This window comes from Babylonia areolata, chromosome 33 (assembly GCF_041734735.1).
Source record: "Babylonia areolata isolate BAREFJ2019XMU chromosome 33, ASM4173473v1, whole genome shotgun sequence".
NCBI classification, from domain to species: domain Eukaryota; kingdom Metazoa; phylum Mollusca; class Gastropoda; order Neogastropoda; family Buccinidae; genus Babylonia; species Babylonia areolata.
The window spans coordinates 17403636-17428596 of NC_134908.1; the positions used below are offsets into that span (position 1 = coordinate 17403636).

At 42.8% G+C, this 24961-nt stretch overlaps 1 protein-coding gene and 1 long non-coding RNA gene across 5 annotated transcripts in view; both read right to left on the minus strand.

The window, feature by feature from the left end:
* Window positions 1–928: 928 nt before the first annotated feature.
* On the minus strand, window positions 929–11050 carry LOC143276985 (small ribosomal subunit protein uS14m-like). Of its 4 annotated transcripts, none has more exons than XM_076581689.1 (3): window positions 11007–11050; window positions 7880–8112; window positions 929–4258 (listed from the first exon to the last, which is right to left on the minus strand). In XM_076581689.1, the coding sequence occupies exons 2-3, from the start codon at window positions 8078–8080 to the stop codon at window positions 4076–4078; spliced, it is 384 nt and encodes a 127-aa protein (XP_076437804.1). In that variant the 5' UTR covers window positions 8081–8112; window positions 11007–11050; the 3' UTR covers window positions 929–4075. The 4 variants fall into 4 exon arrangements, with proteins under 4 accessions (XP_076437804.1, XP_076437803.1, XP_076437805.1 ...); XM_076581688.1 differs by having other exon boundaries at window positions 7880–8087; window positions 11007–11036; XM_076581690.1 differs by lacking the exon at window positions 11007–11050 and adding an exon at window positions 10041–10081.
* A 5772-nt stretch (window positions 11051–16822) lies between these two features.
* Window positions 16823–24961, minus strand: part of LOC143277189 (uncharacterized) — a 123588-nt gene continuing 115449 nt past the window's right edge. Inside the window, exon 2 of the long non-coding RNA XR_013053696.1 lies at window positions 16823–17562. This is a non-coding gene — a long non-coding RNA (uncharacterized LOC143277189). The remainder of the gene's footprint in view (window positions 17563–24961) is intronic.

Consider the following 24961-nt stretch of genomic DNA (forward strand, 5'->3'; position numbering starts at 1 on the left):
GAGATTTGGGATGAGCCTCAATTTGTATGGCTGTGTGTGAGAGATTTGGGATGAGCCTCAATTTGTATGGCTGTGTGTGAGAGATTTGGGATGAGCCTTAATTGTATGGCTGTGTGTGAGAGATATGGGATTAGCCTGAATCATATGGCTATATGTGAGAGATTTAGGATGTTTGTATGGCTGTGTGTGAGAGATTTGGGATGTGTTTAATATTGTATGGTTGTGTGTTAGAGATTTGGGATGTGTTTAATATTGTATGGCTGTGTGTGAGAGATTTGGGTTGTGTTTAATGTTGCATGGGTGTGTTTTAGAGATTTGGGATGTGTTTAATATTGTATGGCTGTGTGATTTGGGATGTGTTTAATGTTGTGTGGTTGTGTGTTAGAGATTTGGGATGTGTTTAATATTGTATCAATGTACAGCAATGTGTTAAGATCTTGATTTGGGATGTGTTTAATATTGTATGGCAATGTGTGAGAGATTTGGGATGTGTTTAATATTGTATGGCTGTGTGTGAGATTTGGAATGTATTGAATAATATCACTATGAGTGAAATATCTGGGATGTGTCTGAATCATACTGATGTGAGAGATTTGGGATGAGCTTGAATTGTATGGCTATGTGTGAGAGATTTGGGATGAGCCTGGACTGAAAGTCTGTGTTTGAGATATATGGGATAAGCCTGAATTGTATGGCTATGTGCGAGACATCTGGGATTGGAGTGAATTAGATGACTGTGTTTGAGATATTTAGGATGAAACTGAATTCACACACACACACACACACACACACACACACACACACATCTGCTTGTACAAGCACACACACACGCCCATGTCCCCCACCCCCAACCCTACACACATATATACAAATATATATATGCACACCCGCACATTAACCACAACATGCTCTCAGCCTCATGATCAAACTCCAGTTTATTATATGAGAAAAAAAAAAACCCAGCTCCTGTCCACTCCATGAACACAAACATACACATGTGTGCGTGCCATGCAGAGAAATCAGAAAGAAACTGTCATAAAAATCATGCAACGAACCAATGCATTCATACTCAGCTTTCAACCACGATAAATGACGCAAACGGACAAAATGAGAACCAGCTTTTAACTGTCGTAACTGATGCAAATCGACAAAATGAGAACCAGTTTTTAACTGTCGTAACTGACGCAAAATGACAAAATGAGCTCAGCTTTAACCCTTTGAGCCCTGGCCACCGCAAAAAACAGTTTGCAAAACACGACACAACCGGTGGCTAGGCATTATGTCATTTTTCTCTACCACCGGTAAAGCGGTGGTCAGGGCACTCTTTTTATATCTGCCGTGACACATTAAATACCAATTATTTGCAAATTTTGGCTCAGAAGCTCAGGCAGAAGGGCTAAAATTGCTCAGGAACTCAGGGCTCAAAGGGTTAAACCATCATGAATGATGCAAACTGACAAAATTAATCAGCTCAGCTTTTAACTGTTATAACTAATAATAATAATAATAATAATAATAATACATAGTTTTTCTATGGCGCGATATCCAGCACCAGTGCCGCTCAAAGCACCTTACATCATCCAGTTGACTATAAACATGCCTTAAAAAAAACACATCAACCGCTATCTGACAATGGAAAACATCCATTCTGCAAACTCGACAAAATTAATCAGCTCAGCTTCTAACCGTCATAACTGATACAAAAAAAAAAAAAAATCATCAACATCAGCTCAGCTTTTAACCGTCATAACTGACGCCTACCCACTTAGCCTTCATCCTCCGCTTTCAAATGTGATAGTTTCAGTTTCAGTTTCAGAAGGAGGCGTCGCTGCGTTCAGACAAATCCATATACGCTACAACACACATGCTAGGCAGATGCCTGACCAGCAGCATAAACCCATGTCAGGCCTTGAGTGCATGCATATAATATCTGTGTACCTATTCAAGAGTGGATTTCTTCCACAGAATTTTTTGCCAAGAGGACAACACTCTCGCTGCCATGGGTTCTTTTTCAGTGCACCAAGTGCGTGCTGCACACAGGGACCCCGGTTTATCATTTCCTTCTTCTTCTTCTTCTGCGTTCGTGGGCTTCAACTCCCACGTTCACTTGTATGCACACGAGTGGGCTTTTACGTGTATGACCGTTTTTACCCCGCCATGTAGGCAGCCATACTCCGTTTTCTGGGGTGTGCATGCTGGGTATGTTCTTGTTTCCAAAACCCACCGAACGCTGACATGGATTACAGGATCTTTAACGTGCGTATTTGATCTTCTGCTTGCATATACACATGAAGGGGGGTTCAGCCACTAAGCAGGTCTGCACATATGTTGACCTGGGCAATCGGAAAAATCTCCACCCTTCACCCAACAGGCGCTGTCACCATGATTCGAACCCGGGACCCTCAAATTGACAGTCCAACGCTTTAACCACTCGGCTACTGCGCTATCATCTCCTTCTTAAAACTGGATGCTCAGTTTGATTTTCCAGTCAAGCTTAGGAGAAAGGGCGAGGGTGGGAATGGATCCAACACCTTCATGGACACTGCACTGGCAGAAAACCGTCTTGACCATTCTGCCACCCTCACTCCTACAATCAGTGTGATAACTGATGCCTATCCACTCAACACTACTGCATTCATTATCAGTTGTTTCGCTTGTCAGTTTAACAACTTCTCTTTTACGAAGTCCTTTAAGTAATTTCCTGTAACTGTATTTAGAGGGGTTTTTTTGTTTGTTTTGTTTTTCTTCCAAATTTCACCCACAGTTTTACACTCATTTGCCCAGTTTCCCCCAACCCTCTGTTCATCCACATCTCCCACCCCTTCTAACCGATAATACTCAGATGTATTCATAAATACTTTAACAAAATGTCTTCAATCACCGATATGTGTGATGGGACATTAAACAAAAATTCCTCCACTACTGCTTTGCTTTCGCTGTTCAATGACCCATTTTGCACACACACACACAACAAAAACAAGGCCACTCCCTTCCACATCATGAACTAAAGCCTGCTTGATTCGTGTGAAGGTCAGGCATCCACTCTTTATTTATATATATATGTATATATTTTCTTTCTTAACAACAGATATGGTATGGTTTAGCACATGCAGATCAATCGGCACATCTTAACGCCTCCTTGAGACAGTAACTCATAACACACCAACGACAGCAACAGAATCTTTCTCACTGACTACCAGCACGCTCTCTTGACGCCAGACATCAGGTTGTAGACAGAAACTCTTAACACACCAACGACAGCAACAGAATCTTTCTCACGGACTACCAGCACGCTCTCTTGACGCCAGACATGAAGTTGTAGACAGAAACTCAAAGTACACCGACGACAGCAACAGAATCTTTCTCACTGACTACCAGCACGCTCTCTTGACGCCAGACATCAGGTTGTAGACAGAAACTCAAAGTACACCAACGACAGCAACAGAATCTTTCTGACTACCAGCACGCTCTCTTGACGCCAGACATCAGGTTGTAGACAGAAACTCAAAGTACACCAACGACAGCAACAGAATCTTTCTGACTACCAGCACGCTCTCTTGACGCCAGACATCAGGTTGTAGACAGAAACTCAAAGTACACCAACGACAGCAACAGAATCTTTCTCATTGACTACCAGCACGCTCTCTTGACGCCAGACATCAGGCTGTAGACAGAAACTCGAAGTACACCAACGACAGCAACAGAATCTTTCTCACGGACTACCAGCACACTCTCATAATGCCAGACATCAGGCTGTAGACAGAAACTCATAATACACCAACAACAGCAACAGAGTCTTTCTCACTGACGACCAGCATGCTCTCTTGACGCCAGACATCAGGTTGTAGACAGAAACTCATAATACACCAACAACAGCAACAGAGTCTTTCTCACTGACTACCAGCACGCTCTCTTGACGCCAGACATCAGGTTGTAGACAGAAACTCATAACACACCAACGACAGCAACAGAATCTTTCTCACTGACTACCAACATGCTCTCTTGATGCCAGACATGAGGCTGTAGACAGAAACTCAAAGTACACCAACGACAGCAACAGAGTCTTTCTAACGGACTACCAGCACGCTCTCTTGATGCCAGACATCTGGTTGTAGTCAGCAAAGTGCCTCCACATGATGCGACTCAGGCGCCATTTCTGCAGCACGCCGCGAGGTCTGGAGGTGAGGATGCAGCGAGAACGGAGCCTGACGTAGTTACTGTCCCTGGGCAGAGCCGCCACCTCCACGTCCGCCACCTCCTGAAACACACGTCACGGAAAATGATGTGACGAGTGTTGGTTATAACAATAATAATAATAATAATAACAACAAAACCAATACTAATAATGAACATTTATATAGCGTGCTTCTCCAGAAATACTGCGCTAAGTTCTTGTTGTTCTTCTTCTTCTGCGTTCATGGGCTTCAACTCCCACGTTCACTCGTATGCACACGAGTGGGCTTTTACGTGTATGACTGTTTTTACCCCGCCATGTAATAATACATAGTTTTTCTATAGCGCAACATCCAGCACCAATGCTGCTCAAAGCGTAGGCAGCCATACTCCGCTTTCAGGGGTGTGCATGCTGGGTATGTTCTTGTTTCCATAACCCACCAAACACTGACATGGATTACAGGATCTTTAACGTGCGTATTTGATCTTCTGTTTGCATATACACACAAAGGGGGTTCAGGCACTAGCATGTCTGCACATACGTTGACCTGGGAGATCGTAAAAATCTCCACCCTTTACCCACCAGGCGCCATCACCGTGATTCGAACCTGGGACCCTCAGATTGAAAGTCCAACGCTATAACCACTTGGCTATTGCGCCTGTCCACTCAAATTTCTTTAAATTTCGTTCCCCACTCCCCTATCAATACGCCCCCCCCCCCCCCCACAACAACCCCCCCCTCACCACACACACACGGAAGCACATGCCAGAACACGACACTCTCGCAACTACACACTGGAAACCACCCACCCACCCACCCATGACACCCTCCAGAAAACGCATCTCTACAACATGCACTCAGGCATGTACATGTATACACATGAATGAACAAGACACTCGCCAGCACCCCGCCACGTGAACATGGCAAACAGCTTCTCCACAATAAAGCATGCATTTAAAATCAGATCACACCAAGACCAGCATTAAAAAAAAAAAAAAATAATTTTTTTTTTTTTAATAAAAAAAAGGTGGTGTTTATGTTTTGAAAATATGTTTTCAAATGACAGACTGATGTTTCTAAATGAATTTCCCTCCCTTGACCGTGTCAAACACCGACTGTTTGTGTGTGAGAGTTTGTTTAAAAGACAAACCAAGTATTGACTTGACGCGTCGAGTCCAGTAAGATTGTGGCTGGTCAATCGACTCAACCTTCCAGACTTCCAAAAAAAACAACTGATGAATTAGTGTAAGAACAAGGCTCCAACAAACAAGATAAAGTAGAAGAAGCTTTTGAGGTGTTGTTTTTGGTGTTTTAACCTTTCCCGTACGTCGTGGGTGTGAAATCACCCAGACAAGTGTTTTTGCTCTGTAACTCAAGTAATATTGAAGCCACTTCCACATAATTTCATGACTTTGTCCATAATATAGTTTACTACATATCCACTGAAAATTATTTTCTTTTATACATAAACAAAGAAGTTATTAATCAATTAATGTCCCAGTACGTCGTGGGTGTGACGACACCCATACTCCCAAAGAATAAACCTTGCACGCCGTACGTCGTGGGTGTGGAGCCACCCATGCAAAGCTTGCGCGCCACGCGTTGTCGACATGACGTCACTTGGGCTCGCTACAGAGAGAGATGAGAGTGACCTTGTCTTTTGTTGATCGTATCCCGGTTCAAGTCTGCGGCAAGTTTTACTCTAAAGTTGTAACTAATTTCAGAAAACAATATTTATTGCACTAGATATCTTCAACAATATTGAATGAACTGTTTTTCTTGTAGAGAATGATCGGGAGCAACTGATTGATAGCTTTTTATCTAGTTGGAATTAAAGTGCTTTTCTAAGAACTGGATATTTTTGTAAGTCTGAAATCAATTGATCTAAAATCTAGTTGATATAGAAATTTTATTCTTATCCTAATCTGTTCAAAGTAGAGAAAACCCGACTATGGCTAAAAAAAGAAAGATAGTTGATATAGAAATTTTATTCTTATCCTAATCTGTTCAAAGTAGAGAAAACCCGACTATGGCTAAAAAAAAGAAAGAAAAAAAAAAGCCAGCCAGCCAGCCAGGAATGCCAAGATCTAGGCCAAGGGAAGGGGGGACTGATACCAGGCTGTTGCTGCTATGTTAGGGCATCTGCCTTGACCGAAAGAGGATGGGCGTGTAGCCGCTAAAAACAAAACAAAACCAACAACAAAAACAACACACACACACACACACACACACAAAAACAACAAAAAAACAAAACAAAAAAAAACCGTTTTTTGTAAGTAACACCACTCTCTTCTCACGGGCAAAACTTATTCACAATGCGCCTGGTCAAGCACTGGAGTAAATAGCCTACACGCCCAAGTGGAAACTGCACATGCAAGTCTGCTGAAGAAAAGTCAAATTTGCTTTACGACAGGTGTGGGTTACTGTGCACCCACGACGTACGGCAAGGTCTTATTTCTTCAGTGAAACCATGGGTGCCTACACACCCACGACGTACAGCGAAGGGTTAGTTCGTACACAGAAACCATGGGTGCCTGCACACCCACGACGTACAGCGAAGGGTTAGTTCGTACACAGAAACCATGGGTGCCTGCACACCCACGACGTACAGCGAAGGGTTAGTTCGTACACAGAAACCATGGGTGCCTGCACACCCACGACGTACAGCGAGGGGTCATTCCTTCTTAGAAACCATGGGTTTCTGCACACCCACGACGTACGGCGCGCAAAATTTTAGGCGACGTACGGGAAAGGTTAAATGGATACTAAGATGCCCAAGGAGCCCAACATGTAATTAGTGATATGATAGTGTCTAGTGTCTAGCAGGATCCTGAAGATGCTTTTGTATGGCCAGCTGAAGGAAGGCCACCGTGAACTTGGACGACCCTGCAAGCGCTTCAAGGACACCTTGAAGACAAACCCCAAAGCCTGTGACATAGACATCGCTTCCTGGGAAACTGATGCCCTTGACTGCTCTCGCTGGAGGATGCTGTGCTCTAGTGGCATAAAGATGTTTGAAAACAAGAGAATGCTGGCCATTAAGGAGAAGCGTGAGCAAAGGAAGCAGGGCTCAACTTCTAGAGGCGTTTTCCCTTGCAGCACCTGTGGGAAGTGCTGCACATCCAGAATCCGCCTCTTCTCCCATATGAGGACACGCACTGACAGATAAGCCTGCCTGCCTACTCATCCGTCGGTCTGACGGGAGACTCCATCAGTGTCTAGAATAGTGTGGTGACCAACATCACTTAATCTATTTTTCTCAGGACTGTTAGTGTTAAGGGTACCTTTTTGTGTAGATTGTGGAATAGTTACATCAGTCATCTGCATCCACATGCGATTTCTGGGTGTGTGGCGTATGGTCATGCATGCAACTTGACTGAAATAGCCATTTCACTTCCGGAACTATTGTGATTTTTGTAAAAATTTATAATCACCAACCTATAAAACAAAATCAAAGAAATTAAAATTACACTCAGAAGTATGTAAAAATATATGTTTTCCTGAACAAAAATGATTGGAAAGATCCTGTAATCCATGTCAGCGTTCGGTGGGTTATGGAAACAAGAACATACCCAGCATGCACACCTCCGAAAACGGAGTATGGCTGCCTACATGGCGGGGTAAAAACGGTCATACACGTAAAAGCCCACTCATGTGCATACGAGTGAACGCAGAAGAAGAAGAAGAAGAACCAACCGTCCTCACCTGTAGCTCGCGGGGCAGGATGGTGTTTTTGCGAATGGCGTTGTAGCGTTGTCTGGACACATTGAACTGTTTGACGCACTGCCGTCTCTTCACGTCGCGGATCATCTTCCAGTCCACGTAGTGCGTCCTCACGCTGGTCTGCAGCTGACTGGTCACTGTCAGGAAGGACTGCAGGGTTCGACCAATCACAGCGCTAGCCATGTCGTCGCTGTGGGGATGGAGTTCACTGTTTTCTGAAAGTTGTATGCTCACCACTGGTACTGACATACATACATATATATATATACACAAGGCCCAACACTCGGCTTATATCACAGATTGACATAAGTTTACATTTGGGCCAACAGCAAAGTGAGAGCTGTATTATCAATGGTTTCTTCAGTCAATGGGAAACCATTTACAGCTTAGTCTTTTGTGAAGGACTATGACTCTCTAACTAGGAGGTAAAATTGCACTGGCTCTTAGTGTTGCAGCCTTGTGGGCTAGTTGGCCTTTGGGAACCATCCCAATGCCGACTGTCCTAAAACCCTCTTGGCCGAGAGAGTGGGGATGTACTTGGGCAAGACACTCTTCACTATAATCAAATTCTAGCCCAAATAGTCGGAACAGCAGTTGCCTCCTCTGCTGTTCTGATGGTCATAGTCGATATATATATATATATATATATATATATTCCCAAGTTAGCCTCCTTCATCTGCCTCTTCCTTGTCTGTAGTTTCTTCAGTTTGAGTTGTAAATGCATGCATGTGAATGACTGTTGTGAAACTGAAAGCACTTTAATTTGTCTCTGCACAAGATTAAGAGCTATATAAATACTATTATTATTATTATTATTATTATTATATAATGCATACTATTACACATGTATGTACACACACACTCAATCTCTTCCTTCATTTAGAATAGAAAATTATACTATATTGGTAGACAATATTCCATTTTCACAGCTCAACTTATAGCCATACTTATGGCCTTAAATTATATTTCAGACATTCCAAAAACTGTATGTGAGATTTTATTATGTGTAGACTCGAAGTCAGTGTTACAAACTATAGAATCTCCAAATTCAAAGAAGCGAATTGAGATGACAATGGAAATAAAACATATTATTCACCAACTGTCAAAACAGGGCATTAATATAACTTTCTGTTGGGTACCTTCGCACTGTGGGATATCTTCTAATGAGTGGGTAGACCAAGCAGCCAGAAGAGCAGCATGTAATTTCGAAGGAGCAATACAACTTGACATCCAGTTAGATCTACATCATGAATGCTTCAGTGGTATAGAAAATATATCTAGAAATCGATTTAAGAAATTACTTATAGATTCAAATAATCAATATCAACAGTATTGTGTAAACACAAAGAATGCAGCTAATCCCAAACATTTTCTATACTTGACACCAACAGCACATTCAAGGCAAATTACAAGTCTAATGTATAGAATTCGTTTGAATGCCTTTCGTACAAAACTTTCTAAATATATATAATGTATGTGTGGTAAGCAAATAACTGTAAACCATATAGTGATATACTCATTCATTGTCCCAGCATAAGACACTTAATTCCAAAAGATGTAGTTGATGACTTGTTTACCAATATTCCATCAGCCACTGAAAAGATTTTGAATTATTATTCATTGCTTAGAATGTTTTCAGAAATTTTAAACTCCAGTCCAGTTGGTATCCTCCTTTGATGTATTCTAATTAATGTTGCTATTTATATTTATTTTTGTAAGTTAATACTTGTTGATATGCATACATATATTCTCCTTCCTATGACACCTCATTCATTGCACACCACAATCTCTTTAACCTTTAATATCTTATAAGTTATCATGTACTTTTCCTCTACTACATAAGATGAACACTTTCTTACACTAATATTCACATGCATTCCCTTTTCTTTATCCACTTCTTTTCTCCTTTCCGTATAATAACACTTATAGTGAATAGACGTTAAACTGAAGAAAATACTCTATCTCACACACACATAAATTACTAAATGACCACCACCCATCCACCCACACACATACATTCACTCAATCACATCATCTCACAGACATATTCCCTCAAAATCAAATCACACACACACACACACACACACACACACACACACACACACACACACCATGACACAGGAACAAATGACAAGCCTTTTACCGTTTTAGCTGATGTCCTGATTATCTATTACATCACCTGAACTGTTAGAAAAAAGAGAGAGAAACAGAATGAGAGAAAAATATAAGTAGAGAAAAAAGAAATGGCAAACAGCCTAACCTTTGCATTGTGCAATATATGTCAAATAAACAATGTCGCCAGGCCCACATTAAAACTGATTTTAAGCTCTGACCTGGAATCTTATAAAATAACACATCAGGGACTGCATTGTGTACATGTATGTAAGTGGATATTCAATATTACTATTGTTAATGTGTGTATATATATTACTATTATTAATGTGTATATATATGTGTGTGTTTGTGTGTGTGTATTGCATTTGTATTTCTTTTTATCACAACAGATTTCTCTGTGTGAAATTCGGGCTGCTCTCCACAGGGAGAGCACGTGGCTATACTACAGCACCACCTTTTTTTTTTCTTTTTTTTTTGGGGGGGGGGGGGGTATTTTTTCCTGTGTGTAGTTTTATTTGTTTTTCCTATCAATGTGGATTTTTCTTCAGAATTTTGCCAGGAACAACCGTTTTGTTACCATGGGTTCTTTTACGTGCACTAAGTGCATGCTGCACTTGTGTGTGTGTGTGTGTGTGTGTGTGTGTGTACACGTCTGTGTGTGTGCCAGTAGACTAGTCGTGTATACAGGCAGATATCGGAGAAAGAATACAAGACTTCAGGCTAAAATAAATGAAGAAGAAAAAAGAAGAAGAAGAAGAAACAATTCCACATTTCCTGAGAGCCACTGATTGAATCTGTCGGCCCGACTAGTCAATGCCCTTCAAGTTCAACACTTGCACGACCTTCCGTCAAACCATTCACCGCAGTTAACCCAAATAAATCTACGCACAACAAACGAGAAAAGCAAAAATTCGCCGTTCGTAAAGCATCCTGTACCTGACAATGCCACAACATCACCACCTTTTTATGTTACAAACAAATCAAAATTTCTTACCAAACAGAAAGCATCCGACTTGCAGCGGAAGTTGGGTGAGGGAAGGGACGTCACTCTCGTTATTTCTTGTAAAAAAATTCCAAAGGATCCCCAATAAAGATTAAGCCCCGGACATAATATTTTGTACTCGCAAACTTCGAGGCTTTACACACACACACACACACACACACACACACACACACACACACGCACACACACACACACACAGAGGCACACACACACACACACACACACACACACACACACAATGTCTGGGGCGAAATACTAGCGTATTCGTTTCGCTATCAAAGCAGATTCTTCTACAGAAATTTATCATTGACAAGGCCGGGACCACCTTTTTGTAGCCATGGGATCTTTTACATGCGCTAAGTGCAGGCTACACAACGGAACCTTGGTTCATCTCCTCCACCAATTAAATGACTAGCATCCAGACCACGGGCTACTCACTGAGGTCAAGTGGATCGGGGGAGAAAATACTTCTTGAGTGAGGGATTTGATCCTGTGAGCTCAGATTCCCTTGCCGCTTCCTGTATGGGTGAAGGGGTCACCACTTGACCAAAACTCCTCCACTGTTTTGTGTGCACACACCTTTTTTTTTTTTTTTTTTTTTTTTTGCTACCCCATCATCTGCACCGTTTCATTGGCATTACTCACCGGCACACCGCTCATTTAGTAAGTTCCCCCTTACACGGCCCACACCCGGCCGGGTTCGTCCGTCACAGTTCCAGCGTCCGAGCAGTCCACAGGGAACTAGCGATGTTAGGTCGCGGCCAGGAGGCCACTGACACACCAGAGGAGACCCTGCACTGCTGCTGAGCCGTCACTTCGATGGTGTTCGTTCAGTGGTGCCTGTTCTGATTTAACGTACTTAGGACACTCCCCACCTAATAAGGCCCCTTACTAACGACAATAATGACACACACACTTCTTGTTCAGTTATGGTGTGCCTGATGTGTGTGTGTGTGTGTGTGTGTGTGTGTGTGTGTGTGTGTGTGTGTGTGTGTAAATTTATGTACATGTGGCTTTTTATTGTCCAACACCAAGAGTTTCTCGGTTCCTCTCTGGGAAGTGCGAGTTCCAATCTCCATTAGTATTATTATTATTGTTGTTGTTGTTGTTATCATTATTACTGTTATTATTATGATTATAATGATGATGATTGTTATTATTTTGTTGTTATTGTTTTGTTGTTGTTGTTGTTATTATCATTATCATCATCATTATTATTATTATTATTATTTATAATTATAATTATTATTATCATTATTATCATCATCATCATCATTGTTGTTGTTGCTGTTATTATTATTATTATTATTATTATTATCATCATCATCATCGTTGTTGTTGCCGTGTTTTTGTTATCATCATCATCATCATCATCGTTGTTGTTGTTGCTGTTATTATCCTCATCATCATTGTTGTTGTTGTTGTTGCTGCTGTTATTATTATTATCATCATCATCATCATCATTGTTGTTGCCATTATCATCACAAGCACAAAAACAAAACAAAAAAACTCTTTTCATTGTTTTTGCTGTTGTTATCATCATCACTGTTGCAATTGTTATCATCATTATCACTATCATTTTTTAGCATCATCATTCTTATTATTATTATCGTCATCACTACTACTACTACTACTATGATTATGATGATGATGATGATTATTGTTGTTGTTGTTCATATTATTATAATTTTTAATACCCTAATCATCACTATTACTATCATCATTATCATTAACATATTTCCTATTGAGCACGAATATATATATATATATATATATATTGTGGAGTTGAATAAAGACATATGAGCAGGTGTGTGCAAAAGAAGACCTTGCATCTGGCAGACTGGGATAAAAATCTCCATCTTCATCCTCCAACCAACAGGCACTGCCGTCCAAATACGAGAAAAGAAAAGAAAAGAAAGGAAGGAAAGAAAGAAAGAAAAAAAGAAAGAAAATACACACACACACACACACACACACACACACACACACACAAACACACGCATTGTTGTAGGTTAATACTTGTTGATACGCATATACATATTCTCCTTCCCATGACACCTTATTCAATACACACCACAATCTCTTTAGACTTTTTCTTATAATATACTTTTCCTCTGATACATAACATGAACACTTTTTTTACACTAATATTCACATGCATTCCCTTTCCTTTATCCACTACTTTACTCCTTTCCGTCAAAAAACACAGTGAATAGACGTTAAACTGAAGAAATAAATACACACACACAATTTCCAGAGACACATACACATATTTACACAAACATATACCCCGGCACACACACACACACACACACACACACACACACACACACACACACACACACACAAGGAATGAGAGACAGACCGCATGATGGACACCAAAAACAACTGTCTGAAAGACTGCATGTCTCCCCCACACACTCTGTGACTACAACAACAGTGGTGGCCTTGTCGTATAAAATGTTTGCCCAGGAAGCGAAAGAATCTAAACATATGAGATAAAATCCCGGAAATACCCACACTTATTCACTTGTACTTTGCTGTTTATCACACTGAAAAAGTTGTAGTGAAGTGGTCAATAACATTGTGATAGCTTCAGTTTCAGTTTTAGTACCTCAAGGAGGCGTCAATGCGTTCGGACAATTCCATATACGCTACACCACATCTGCCAAGCAGATGCCTGACCAGCAGCGTAACCCAACGCGCTTAGGCCTTGAGAAAAAAATAAAATAAAATTAAAAAAAAATTTAAAAAAATAAAATAAAATAAAATAAATAAAAATAAAATAAAGGTGAATAAATAATATATAAGCTTACATAAATAATAAATAAATAAATAGATAAATAATAATTATAATATAAAAATTGTGATAATATAATTATACTCTACATTTCTTCCCCTCCCACGCCGGCTTTGATCGGCTTTCTTTACTTAGGTCTTTTGACAGGGGAAGAAATGTATAGTATATACTACAATGTTATTTCCAACAAATTTACTGTTTTACCTCTGTGTGTGTGTAGAGAGAGGGTAGAGGGGGTGCAGGGTAATGTGTGTGTGTGTGTGTGTGTGTGTGTGTGTGTGTGTGTGTGTGTGTTGGGGCTTATGTACGTTTATGTGTATTTGACTGTGCTTTCATATCTGTGAAACAGCATGTTTGGTGCATATCTGTTATGCATGTGTGTGTGTGTGTGTTAATGTGTCTGCATTTTTTTTTTTTTTTTACATTTGCTTATTTATCATCATTGTTGCCTTTTTATTTATTTATTTTATTATTATTTATTATATTATTATTTTTAATTTTATTTATTATATTATTATTATTTAGTTATTTACATATTTATTTATATATTTATTTTATTTTATTTTATTTTGTACGCTTATAGTTGACTTCATCAAGTTTTTGCGCCTAATACATAAATTATTATTAGTAGTAGTAGTAGTAGTAGTTTTTTTTTTCTCTTTTGTTTTTCTCAAGGCCTGACTAAGCGCGTTGGGTAATGCTGCTGGTCAGGCATCTGCTTGGCAGATGTGGTGTAGCGTATATGGATTAGTCCTAACGCAGTGACGCCTCCTTGAGCTAATGAAACTGATACTGAAACAGAAGAAAAGGACACTGAATGTCAAGAACACGTGGGAAGAAGTGTGGCCACATATTGCCCAAATCCCCCTACCAGGATTTTTCTGTCCTTCCAAAGGACCTTGAGTGGTGGTGTGGGGGTACATGTCATTCAGATAAAATGAAAAAAAACCACCTGAAGTTTCGAGAGCGGTAAGCAGGTAAAAGAACCCATGGCAACAAAAGGGTTTTCTCTCTGACAAAACCTTGTTGTAAGATCCGTCCTAAAATAGATGTGTGCTTGCATGCGTGCGTGTGTGTGTGTGTGTGTGTGTGTGTGTGTGTGTGTGTTTTCAGTTTAACGTCTATTCACTATAAGTGGTTTTAGACGGAAAGGAGTCAAGTAGTGGATAAAGGAAAGGGAGTGCATGTGAATATTAGTGTAAAAAAGTGTTCATGTTATGTATCAGAGGGAAGGTAGATTATTACAAGAAAAAGTCTAAAGAGATTGTGGTGTGTATTGAATGAGATGTCTGGGGGGGGGGGGGGGGTGGGGGGGGGATATGTATATGCATATCAACAAGTATTATCTCACTCAGTACGGCCAGCCCTCTCTTCTCCATAACACAGACCCCTCGGATGTCCAGTGGGTGTCTCAATGACCCAACCTTTAGCTTCTGTCGTCAGAATTGTGGTATTCTTTGTCAACATTCACCTCTTCAGTATAAGAGCCTTCCGCTTGCAATATTTTGATGGTGGTAATTGGGGTGAAACGCTGTTAACGTCGTCTCTTTCGCCGTTCGTATGGAGAGAGTTAACCTACAACAATGTGCGTGTGTGTGCGTGTGTGTGTGTGTGTGTGTGTGTGTGTGAGAGAGAGAGAGAGATTGGGCATGACTGAAGCCTGACTGGTTGACAAAGGAAACGAATGATGAGCGCATCAAGGCAGCTGTCAGTCGCCTCTACCAGGTAGGCAGGCAGGTGTGCATACACTGCATGTTATCAAAGCACTTAGAGCTTGGCCTCTGACTAAAGATAGGTACTCCATTATGTATCTACATGTGAACCAGGCACACAACAGAGGGAGAAAATAGCAACAACAACAACAAAAACCACAAAAAACACACACACACAAAAAAAAAAACAAACACCGACTGACAAACTCTCTTCTCTCTCACGAACATCTCACAATGCAGCAACTTTTGGTTTTTGGTTTTATAAACAAATTTATTCTCAAAAAATGATCTGACAGTTTTTCAGAATTAGAAATGTACGTTTGTCAACTCTTGACATTCACCCCCCACCCCCCCCCTTCCCCCACCAACCCCCATTTCCCTGCCTCTCTCTCTTCCACACACACACACACACACACACAATGGTGGCACACACTCACACTCACACAGATACAGCAACTGATTATATAACTGTTGTGCTATGAAGACAGACGGCATCAAACGACCTTGGGTCACAACCACAGAGCGAAACAGCACAACACAGCACAGCACAACACAACACAGCACAGCACAACACAACACAACACAGCCACAACACAGTCCTCTACACAGTCTGCTGATTGACGGACAATCACACAAGGAAGTTTCCAAACTCAAAAAAGTCAAACGTTGAACTTTCGTGTCTATCATGCTCAAACCAGTTTCTGGAAAGACAGGAGAGAAAGAAGCAGTCCAAATCAAGGTGAGAAACCCTGGTAGGCTGTTTCAGCTTTCTTAATTAACTCACTCAGTACGGCCAGTCCTCTCTTCTCCTCTACACAGACCCCTCGGGTAGTGGGCGTCTCAATGACCCAACCTTTAGCTTCCGTCGTCAGAATTGTGGTATTCTTTGTCAACATTCACCTCTTCAGTATAAGAGCCTTCCGCTTGCAATATTTTGATGGTGGTAACTGGGGTGAAACGCTGTTAACGTCTTCTCTTTCGCCGTTCGTATGGAGAGAGTTAAATTAAGAGGAGTCGCTGCATTCAGACAAATCCATATACACACTACGCCACATCTGCTAGGCTTATTTGTCATCATTGTTGTCTTTTTTATTTATTTAATTTATTATTATTATTACTACTACTACTACTTTTTTTTATATTATAATTATTTTTCATTTATTTATTTATGCTTATAGTTGACTTCATCACGTTTTTGCGCCTTATACATATTAGTGGTAGTAGTAATTTTTTTTATGTATGTATCTATTATTTATTCACCTTTTTTTTTCTTCTTTTTTTCTCAAGGCCTGACTAAGCGCGTTGGGTTACGCTGCTGGTCAGGCATCTGCTCGGCAGATGTGTAGCGTCTATGGAGTTGTCCGAATGCACTGACGCCTCCTTGAGCTACTGAAACTGGAACTGCTAGGCAGATGCCTGACCAGCAGCGTAACCCAGGCCTTGAATACATGCATTATATATATATTGATAATAATTTGTATTTGTATTTCTTTTTATCACAACAGATTTCTCTGTGTGAAATTCGGGCTGCTTCTCCCCAGGGAGAGCGCGTCGCTACACCACAGAGACACCCTTTTTTTTTTTTTTTTAATAGTATTTTTTCCTGCATGCAGTTTTATTTGTTTTTTTTCCTATCAAAGTGGATCTTTCTACAGAATATTCCCAGGAACAACCGTTTTGTTGCCGTGGGTTCTTGTATGTGCGCTAAATGCATGCCGCACACGGGACCTCGGTTTATCGTCTCATCCGAATGACGAGCGTCCAGACCACCACTCAAGGTCTAGTGGATGGGGAGAAAATATCGGCGGCTGAGCCGTGATTCGAACCAGCGCGCTCAGATTCTCTCGCTTCCTAGGCGGACGTGTTATCTCTAGGCCATCACTCGCGTACCTACCAGAGGATTTCTTCTACTACATAATTTTTCGCCAGAGGACACCGCTTTCGTTGCCATGGGGTTGACGGGCGCAATAGCCAAGTGGTTAAAGCGTTGGACTTTCAATATGAGGGTCCCGGGTTCGAATCTCGGTGACGGCGCCTGGTGGGTAAAGGGTGGAGATTTTTCCGATCTCCCAAGGTCAACATATGTGCAGACCTGCTTAGTGCCTGAACCCCCTTCGTGTGCATACGGCAAGCAGAAGATCAAATACGCACGTTAAAGATCCTGCAATCCATGTCAGCGTTCGGTGGGTTATGGAAACAAGAACATACCCAGCATGCACACTCCCATGAAAACGGAGTATGGCTGCCTACACGGCGGAGTAAAAAACGGTCATACACGTAAACGCCCACTCGTGTACATACGAGTGAACGTGGGAGTTGCAGCCCACGAACGCAGCAGCAGAAGAAGAAGAAGTTGCCATGGGGTTCCTTTTCTGTGCGCCACGTATGTGCTGCACACCAGGACCATGGTTCATCGTCCCCTATCGATATCACCCAGAGAAAGGGCGAGAGTGGGAATCGAACCCAACACCTCACAAACACCGTACTGACATGACACACGTCTTAACCACTCGGCCACCTTGCTTCCTCAGGTAGCAGCTATCTTGCCAGCGCACTGGTCTGGAACTCTGTTTTATGACAAGTGTGTGGCAATACCACTGTCGGGCGCCTGTGGGCTGGGCAACATTGATGTAGCTGTTCACCCTTTCACCACCCAAACTCGCATTTACGCACAAGCTAGGTAGAGGACATAATGTCACTGAAGGGTGACCAGATTATGGGTCTGTTATCCATGAACCTACTGCTCTTAATTTTCGGTGGAAGGATAGGCCATATTTTCTACACATCGCAGGGGTGTAATCCCCAGCTATTCTTAGACGCCATGTTTTCTGTGTTCATAGCACAAGTGAATTTTGCACTCTAAATTGACTGGCGGTGAAAGGGTTAATGGGTCATCTGTGGCTAGGCAACACTGATGTAGCTAATGGGTCACCTGTGGCTAGGCAACACTGATGTAGCTAATGGGTCACCTGTGGCTAGGCAACACTGATGTAGCTAATGGGTCACCTGTGGCTAGGCAACACTGATGTAGCTGTGCGAATTCAGTTCACACCCACAGCCTGTCTGATCAACCCACCACTACCCTGTACCAAGCTGTGCTGTGGGAGAGGTTGCAAACCCATCCAAAAATAGTCATTCAGATGAGACGATAAACCGAGGTCCCGTGTGCAGCATGCATTCAGCCCAGGTAAAAGAACCCACGGCAACAAAAGGGTTGTCCCTGGCAAAATTCTGTAGAAAAAAATCCACTTCAATAGGAAAACAAATAAAATAGGACGCAGGAAAATAAAAATACAAAAGAAATGGGTGGCGCTCTCGGTGTAGCGACGCACTCTCCCTGGGGGAGGGCAGCCCCGAATTTCACACAGAGAAATTTGTTGTGACAAAAAAAAAAAAAAAAAAAAAGAGTGATACAAAATACATACAAATATACATGTTTGATTCTGAGTTGGGGGAAACTTCCTTCTGTCATCAACAACAACCTGTTCCGAAGTCCTCTACTTTGACAGAGCAACAGACAGAACTGGCCACAGTCCGTCTTCTATCACTTTGATGTCCGCAGGAAAATAACCAACCAACTTTAATTTCTGTACAAATACTTGGCAACAACAACAACAACAACAACAAAATATGTTTTACATGGTCCTTTCCATCTCTTTATTACAGTTTCTATTCAGTTGAATAATAATAGTTACACTGAAGAAGGGAGGAGGGGGATAGCCATATGCTTTTAAAGGAAAATTGTAAATAGGGACAACTGTGCGTAGGGCAGTTGTAGATATGGACAAATGTAAGATACGGATATGTGCAGACAGGTACAACTGTAGATAGGACAGCTGTAGACAGGACAATTGTCTGTAAGGACAACTGTAGACAAGACAATCAAAGATAAGGACAACTGTGGACAGGACAGTTGTAGACAGGACAATTACAGATAAGGACAACTGTAGACAGGACAATTACAGATAAGGACAACTGTGGACAGGACAGCTGTAGACAGGACAATTACAGATAAGGACAGTTGTGCACAAGGACAACTGCAGATATGGGCAATTGTACATAGGACAACCGCAGGCAAGAACAGTTACATAGATAAGGACTACTGTAGACAGCTGCAGACAAGGACAAACTGTAGTTAAGGACAACTGTAGACAGGACAGCAGTGGACAGGACAACTGTACATTATCATAAGAACAAACTGCGGACATGGGGGCAAAACTGTACACAGGACAACTGTAGGTAAGGACAGTTACAGATAATGACGACTGCACACGGGACAACTGTAGATAGTTGCAGACAAGAGCAACTGTAGTTTTGGGACAACCGCATACAATGACAATGCCATTCTGTAATTTAAAAAAAAAGGAAAAAAACAAGAAAAAAACCATGATCACTCTCCTATTTCCATTCTGTAAAATCACGCTCTGTCTCCAAGCCTTCGACAGGCACAGAGAGCGAGAGAGACACAGAGAGAGAGTGATGCGTCGCAAATCTCTGCACTGTTCTGAACGCCGACCATCACAGCTGCACGATTACATCCTCTCTCTCTCTCTCTCCACATCACAGTTCACTTCACAGTTCACCACAACACCACGCCAGGCCTAGTTCTCTCCCCCCCTCTGCCCCCCCCCCCCCCCCCCCCCCCCCCTTTTTTTTTTTTTTTTTTTGTTGCTGCCCCGTCATCTGTACCGTTTCAGTGGCATTACCCACACACCACTCATTCCGTGTCCTCTCATACACAGCCACACCCATGTTCGTCTGTCAAGAGTCCTTCCTAGCTGTCAGCAGTCCACAGGGAACTACTGACGTTAGGTCGCCGGGAGGCCACACAACCAGCGGAGACCCTGCTGCTGAGTCGCTTCGGGGGTGTTGAAGAATAGTGCCAGTTGTGATTCTAACATACTTGGGACACCACCTACTAGTCCCCCTGACGAACGACAATAATTGCTCTTAGTCAGCCTTTTTTTTTTTTTTTTTTGCTGCCCCATCATCTGCACCGTTTCAGTGGCCCTACTCCCACGCCGCTCAATTAGATTCCCCCCCCATACACGGCCACACCCGGGTTCGTCCGTCACAGGTCCATCTTCGGCAGTCCGCAGGGATGGGACACGCGATGTTAGGTCGCCAGGAGGCCACACACCAGAGGAGACCCTGCACTGCTGCTGAGTCACTTTGGTGGTGTTCAGTGGTGCCTGTTCTGATTTAATGTACTTGGGACACCACCTACCAATCCCCTTGACGGACGACAATAATTGCTTGCTCGGTCGTGGAGCTAGACTGAGTGTGCCCCCCCTCCCACGAGTGGTGACTGCCACCACATGCACATGCCTACAACAACAGCCCCCCATGAATCTGCCGACACTGAAAACCTTGACAGGACTCACCCCAAGCACGGAAGTGGTCTGGTTCTTTAGGGTGTTGCTGCACACACACTTCCTTACTGCTTGCAGCCTCAGGGGGCTAGTTGGCTTTTGGGGGGAAACCATCCCCAACTCCGACCATCCTAAAACCCTCTTGGCTGAGAGAGCGGGGATGTAACTTGGGGCAAGACACACTCCACTCCACTATAATCAAATTCTCTCCCAGATAGTCGGGGCAGCAGTTGCCTCCTCTGCTGTTCTGAAGGTCATAGTCAGACACAACAAATCATAACACACACGCACACGCGCACACACACACGCACACACGCGCGCGCACACACACACAAGCACAAGCACACACACACACACGCACACGCGCACACAACTACCCCTCTGATACATCAGCAACAACAACATCCAACTGACCAAAGCCTTCCCATCATGCAGAAATCCTCTTGAAAAACCCAGGACTCAAGTACGTACCTATGTAAATCACCTACAAAGCATCACATGAGTTATGTGAACTAACGTCATTCATAATACTAAGTGACCTGTCGTCCTAAGCCATGACGATGATGATGAATGATTACAATACACATGATCGCTCAACACTACCAACAAGACAGAAGGGCAATAACAGGTTTCGCCATCAATAACTCCAACAGCCACACACATCATCCTAATACACTCCAAAAACACAGGAGCAAGGATAATTCCAACCGCCAGACAAGACAAGACAAGACAAGACAAACACAGCCACACAAACGGCACCACCACAGCAGCAAAACATGTTTATACAATAAATAAATCTGGTCGATCTACGGTACTGACACGTCAGATACTTAGTACTGTAATTCCTCACTGCTGCTGGCCTGTGAATAATGGCGAGAGAGAGAAACATTCCATAAAGCTCCAAGGAAGGGACTCAATAGACAAGTTGCGCTGAAGAAGCCGGCCGGATCGCCGACGAAAGCTACGCAAGTGAGTAGCCTTCTTTGACTGAGAGATCGGTTTAACTTGGTAGTCATTATGACATCCGAATTCTCCCCCCCCCCCCCCCCCCCCCCACTTTTTTTTTTTTTTTTTTTTTTTTTTAATAAGAGGCAGAACAGCTATGGAATAAAAAAAAAAAACGGAAGAAATGTTTTCAAGAAACTAAAAAAAAAAAAAAAAAAAAAAAAAAAAAAAAAAAAAAAAAAACTACACACAGATTTTCCCCCACTGCGTTTGCACACAGAACCTGACACGACCATTTCACAAAAAAAAACAACTAAATCAGCAATAGACCTCCAAGGCCTTAAAAGAAAACAAAAAAAAAACCCAGTTACAAAATCTTTAAACACACAACTTCGCAAAATCAGAATGAACAAAATGTGACTGCTGCATTTATCTGGAGAAAGGTGGAAGGGACAGTCATGTTATGTTTGGAAAGCAGCATAAAATTTAAAAAAATCTAACTGTTGAACAGCGTGAACCCGACATCAACTTTTCGAATCACCATCAATCTCTCTGTGCACGATTCATTCAGAAACCTACTTTGAAACAGGAGGAGTTTGTATTATACTCCACGTTTGGTGTTACATATACTTACCATGTCAAACTGATGCAAACTAGGCCTATTGGTTTGCTCTGCTTGGCCAAATTTCGCACGGCTAACAGTGAAAAGACGAGCAGTCCTGGCCCGGCCCGCTCTCAGCCAATCAAACGCCTCTAAAATCTATAAGCGCTGAATCATTACTTTCGCAAACAAAAGTCTGGGGTTACCTTTACACAAAATCAATCAAAACGGTGGGCATCAACAGTTCAACAAAGCGATGTGTTAAAAAGGTAAACAACTTCAAGGCGTTTTCATGGCCATTGGGACACTGAATTCCTAACCACTGTGTCTAGAGCTTGGCATAGGATGGGGGAAACCCCTCTACTGAATTCCTAACCACTGTGTCTAGAGCTTGGCATAGGATGGGGGAAACCCCTCTACTGAATTCCTAACCACTGTGTCTAGAGCTTGCCATAGGATGGTGGAAACCCCTCTACTGAATTCCTAACCAGTGTCTAGAGCTTGCCATAGGATGGGGGAAGCCCCTCAACTGAATTCCTAACCACTGTGTCTAGAGCTTGCCATAGGATGGTGGAAACCCCTCTACTGAATTCCTAACCAGTGTCTAGAGCTTGCCATAGGATGGTGGAAACCCCTCTACTGAATTCCTAACCACTGTGTCTAGAGTTTGCCACAGGATTGGGGAAGCCCCTCTACTGAATTCCTAACCACTGTGTCTAGAGCTTGCCATAGGATGGGGGAAGCCCCTCTACTGAATTCCTAACCACTGTGTCTTGAGCTTGCCACAGGATAGGGGAAGCCCCTCTACTGAATTCCTAACCAGTGTCTAGAGCTTGGCACAGGATGGGGAAAGCCCCTCTACTGAATTCCTAACCACTGTGTCTAGAGCTTGCCACAGGATGGGGGAGCCCCTCTACTGAATTCCTAACCACTGTGTCTAGAGCTTGGCACAGGATGGGGGAAGCCCCTCTACTGAATTCCTAACCACTGTGTCTAGAGCTTCGCACAGGATGGGGGAAGGCCCTCTCCTCTCTTTTCCACCATTTCAATCTTTCCTCAAGTAAAGTCTGAAGGAACACGTTCACACATGGCTAGACCAAGAGAGGAAAACTGGTGCAAAGCGCCTTTTCCAAAGGACACAACGCCGTGTCCGAAACAGAGCCTGGTGAACACTGGATCACAAGTCCAACCAGCGCCTCACTGACTGAGCCACAGGGCGTCTTGTAATTTACAGGTGGGGGCTGATTTGGCAGGGACAGTACGGTAAGGTGGGGGCTGATTTGACAGGGACAGTACGGTAAGGTAGGGGCTGATTTGGCAGGAACAGTACGGTAATGTGGGGGCTGATTTGGCAGGGACAGTACGGTAAGTTATGGGCTGATTTGACAGGGACAGTACGGTAAGGTGGAGGCTGATTTGGCAGGGACAGTACGGTAAGGTGGGGGCTGATTTGGCAGGGACAGTACGGTAAGGTAGGGGCTGATTTGGCAGGGACAGTACGGTAAGGTGGGAGGCTGATTTGACAGGGACAGTACGGTAAGGTGGGGGCTGATTTGACAGGGACAGTACGGTAAGGTGGGAGGCTGATTTGGCAGGGACAGTACGGTAATGTGGGGGCTGATTTGGCAGGGACAGTATGGTAAGGTAGGGGGGTTATTTGGCAGGGACAGTACGGTAAGATAGGGGGCTGATTTGGCAGGGACAGTACGGTAATGTTGGGGCTGATTTGGCAGGGACAGTATGGTAAGGTAGGGTGCTGATTTGGCAGGGACAGTATGGTAAGGTGGGGGGGTTATTAAAAATTTTGGCAGGGACAGTACGGTAAGGTAGGGTCTGATTTGACAGGAACAGTACGGTAAGGTAGGGGGCTGATTTGGCAGGGACAGTACGGTAAGGTGGGGGCTGATTTGACAGGGACAGTACGGTAAGGTGGGAGGCTGATTTGGCAGGGACAGTATGGTAAGGTAGGGGGGTTATTTGGCAGGGACAGTACGGTAAGGTAGGGGCTGATTTGACAGGGACAGTGCGGTAAGGTGGGAGGCTGATTTGACAGGGACAGTGCGGTAAGGTGGGAGGCTGATTTGACAGGGACAGTACGGTAAGGTGGGAGGCTGATCTGGCAGGAACAGTACGGTAAGGTAAGGTGCCACTTCATGGCAGAGTTCGATCATCAACACACACACACACACCTCAACAGAACACCAGCAATGAGCGTGAACACTGTGTCAGTGACACAAACATGAACAAAACTCTTTGACAACAGCCCCCCAAACCCTCAAACTCATCCCACCCCCTACTAAAAAAAAAAAAAAAAAAAAAAAAAAAACTCCCCCAAAAAACCAACCACAAGAAAATCATGTCAATACTCTTCCACATATCACAAATAAAGCAGCACGATCGAATATATTCATGAACACAACCAAACCAACACAATGTTTTTAAAAAAAATGTGTACAGTATGACAACAAATATCAACACAACCATAACTATAAAAACAACGAGTACTGTACAAAGCA

Bases quoted from the DNA above. Each gene is read 5' to 3' on its own strand.
- LOC143276985 (XM_076581688.1), bottom strand. The intron at 4,259-7,879 runs GTGAGGACGGTT...CGTGTGTTTCAG, and splicing joins TCCTGCCCCGCGAGCTACAG to GAGGTGGCGGACGTGGAGGT.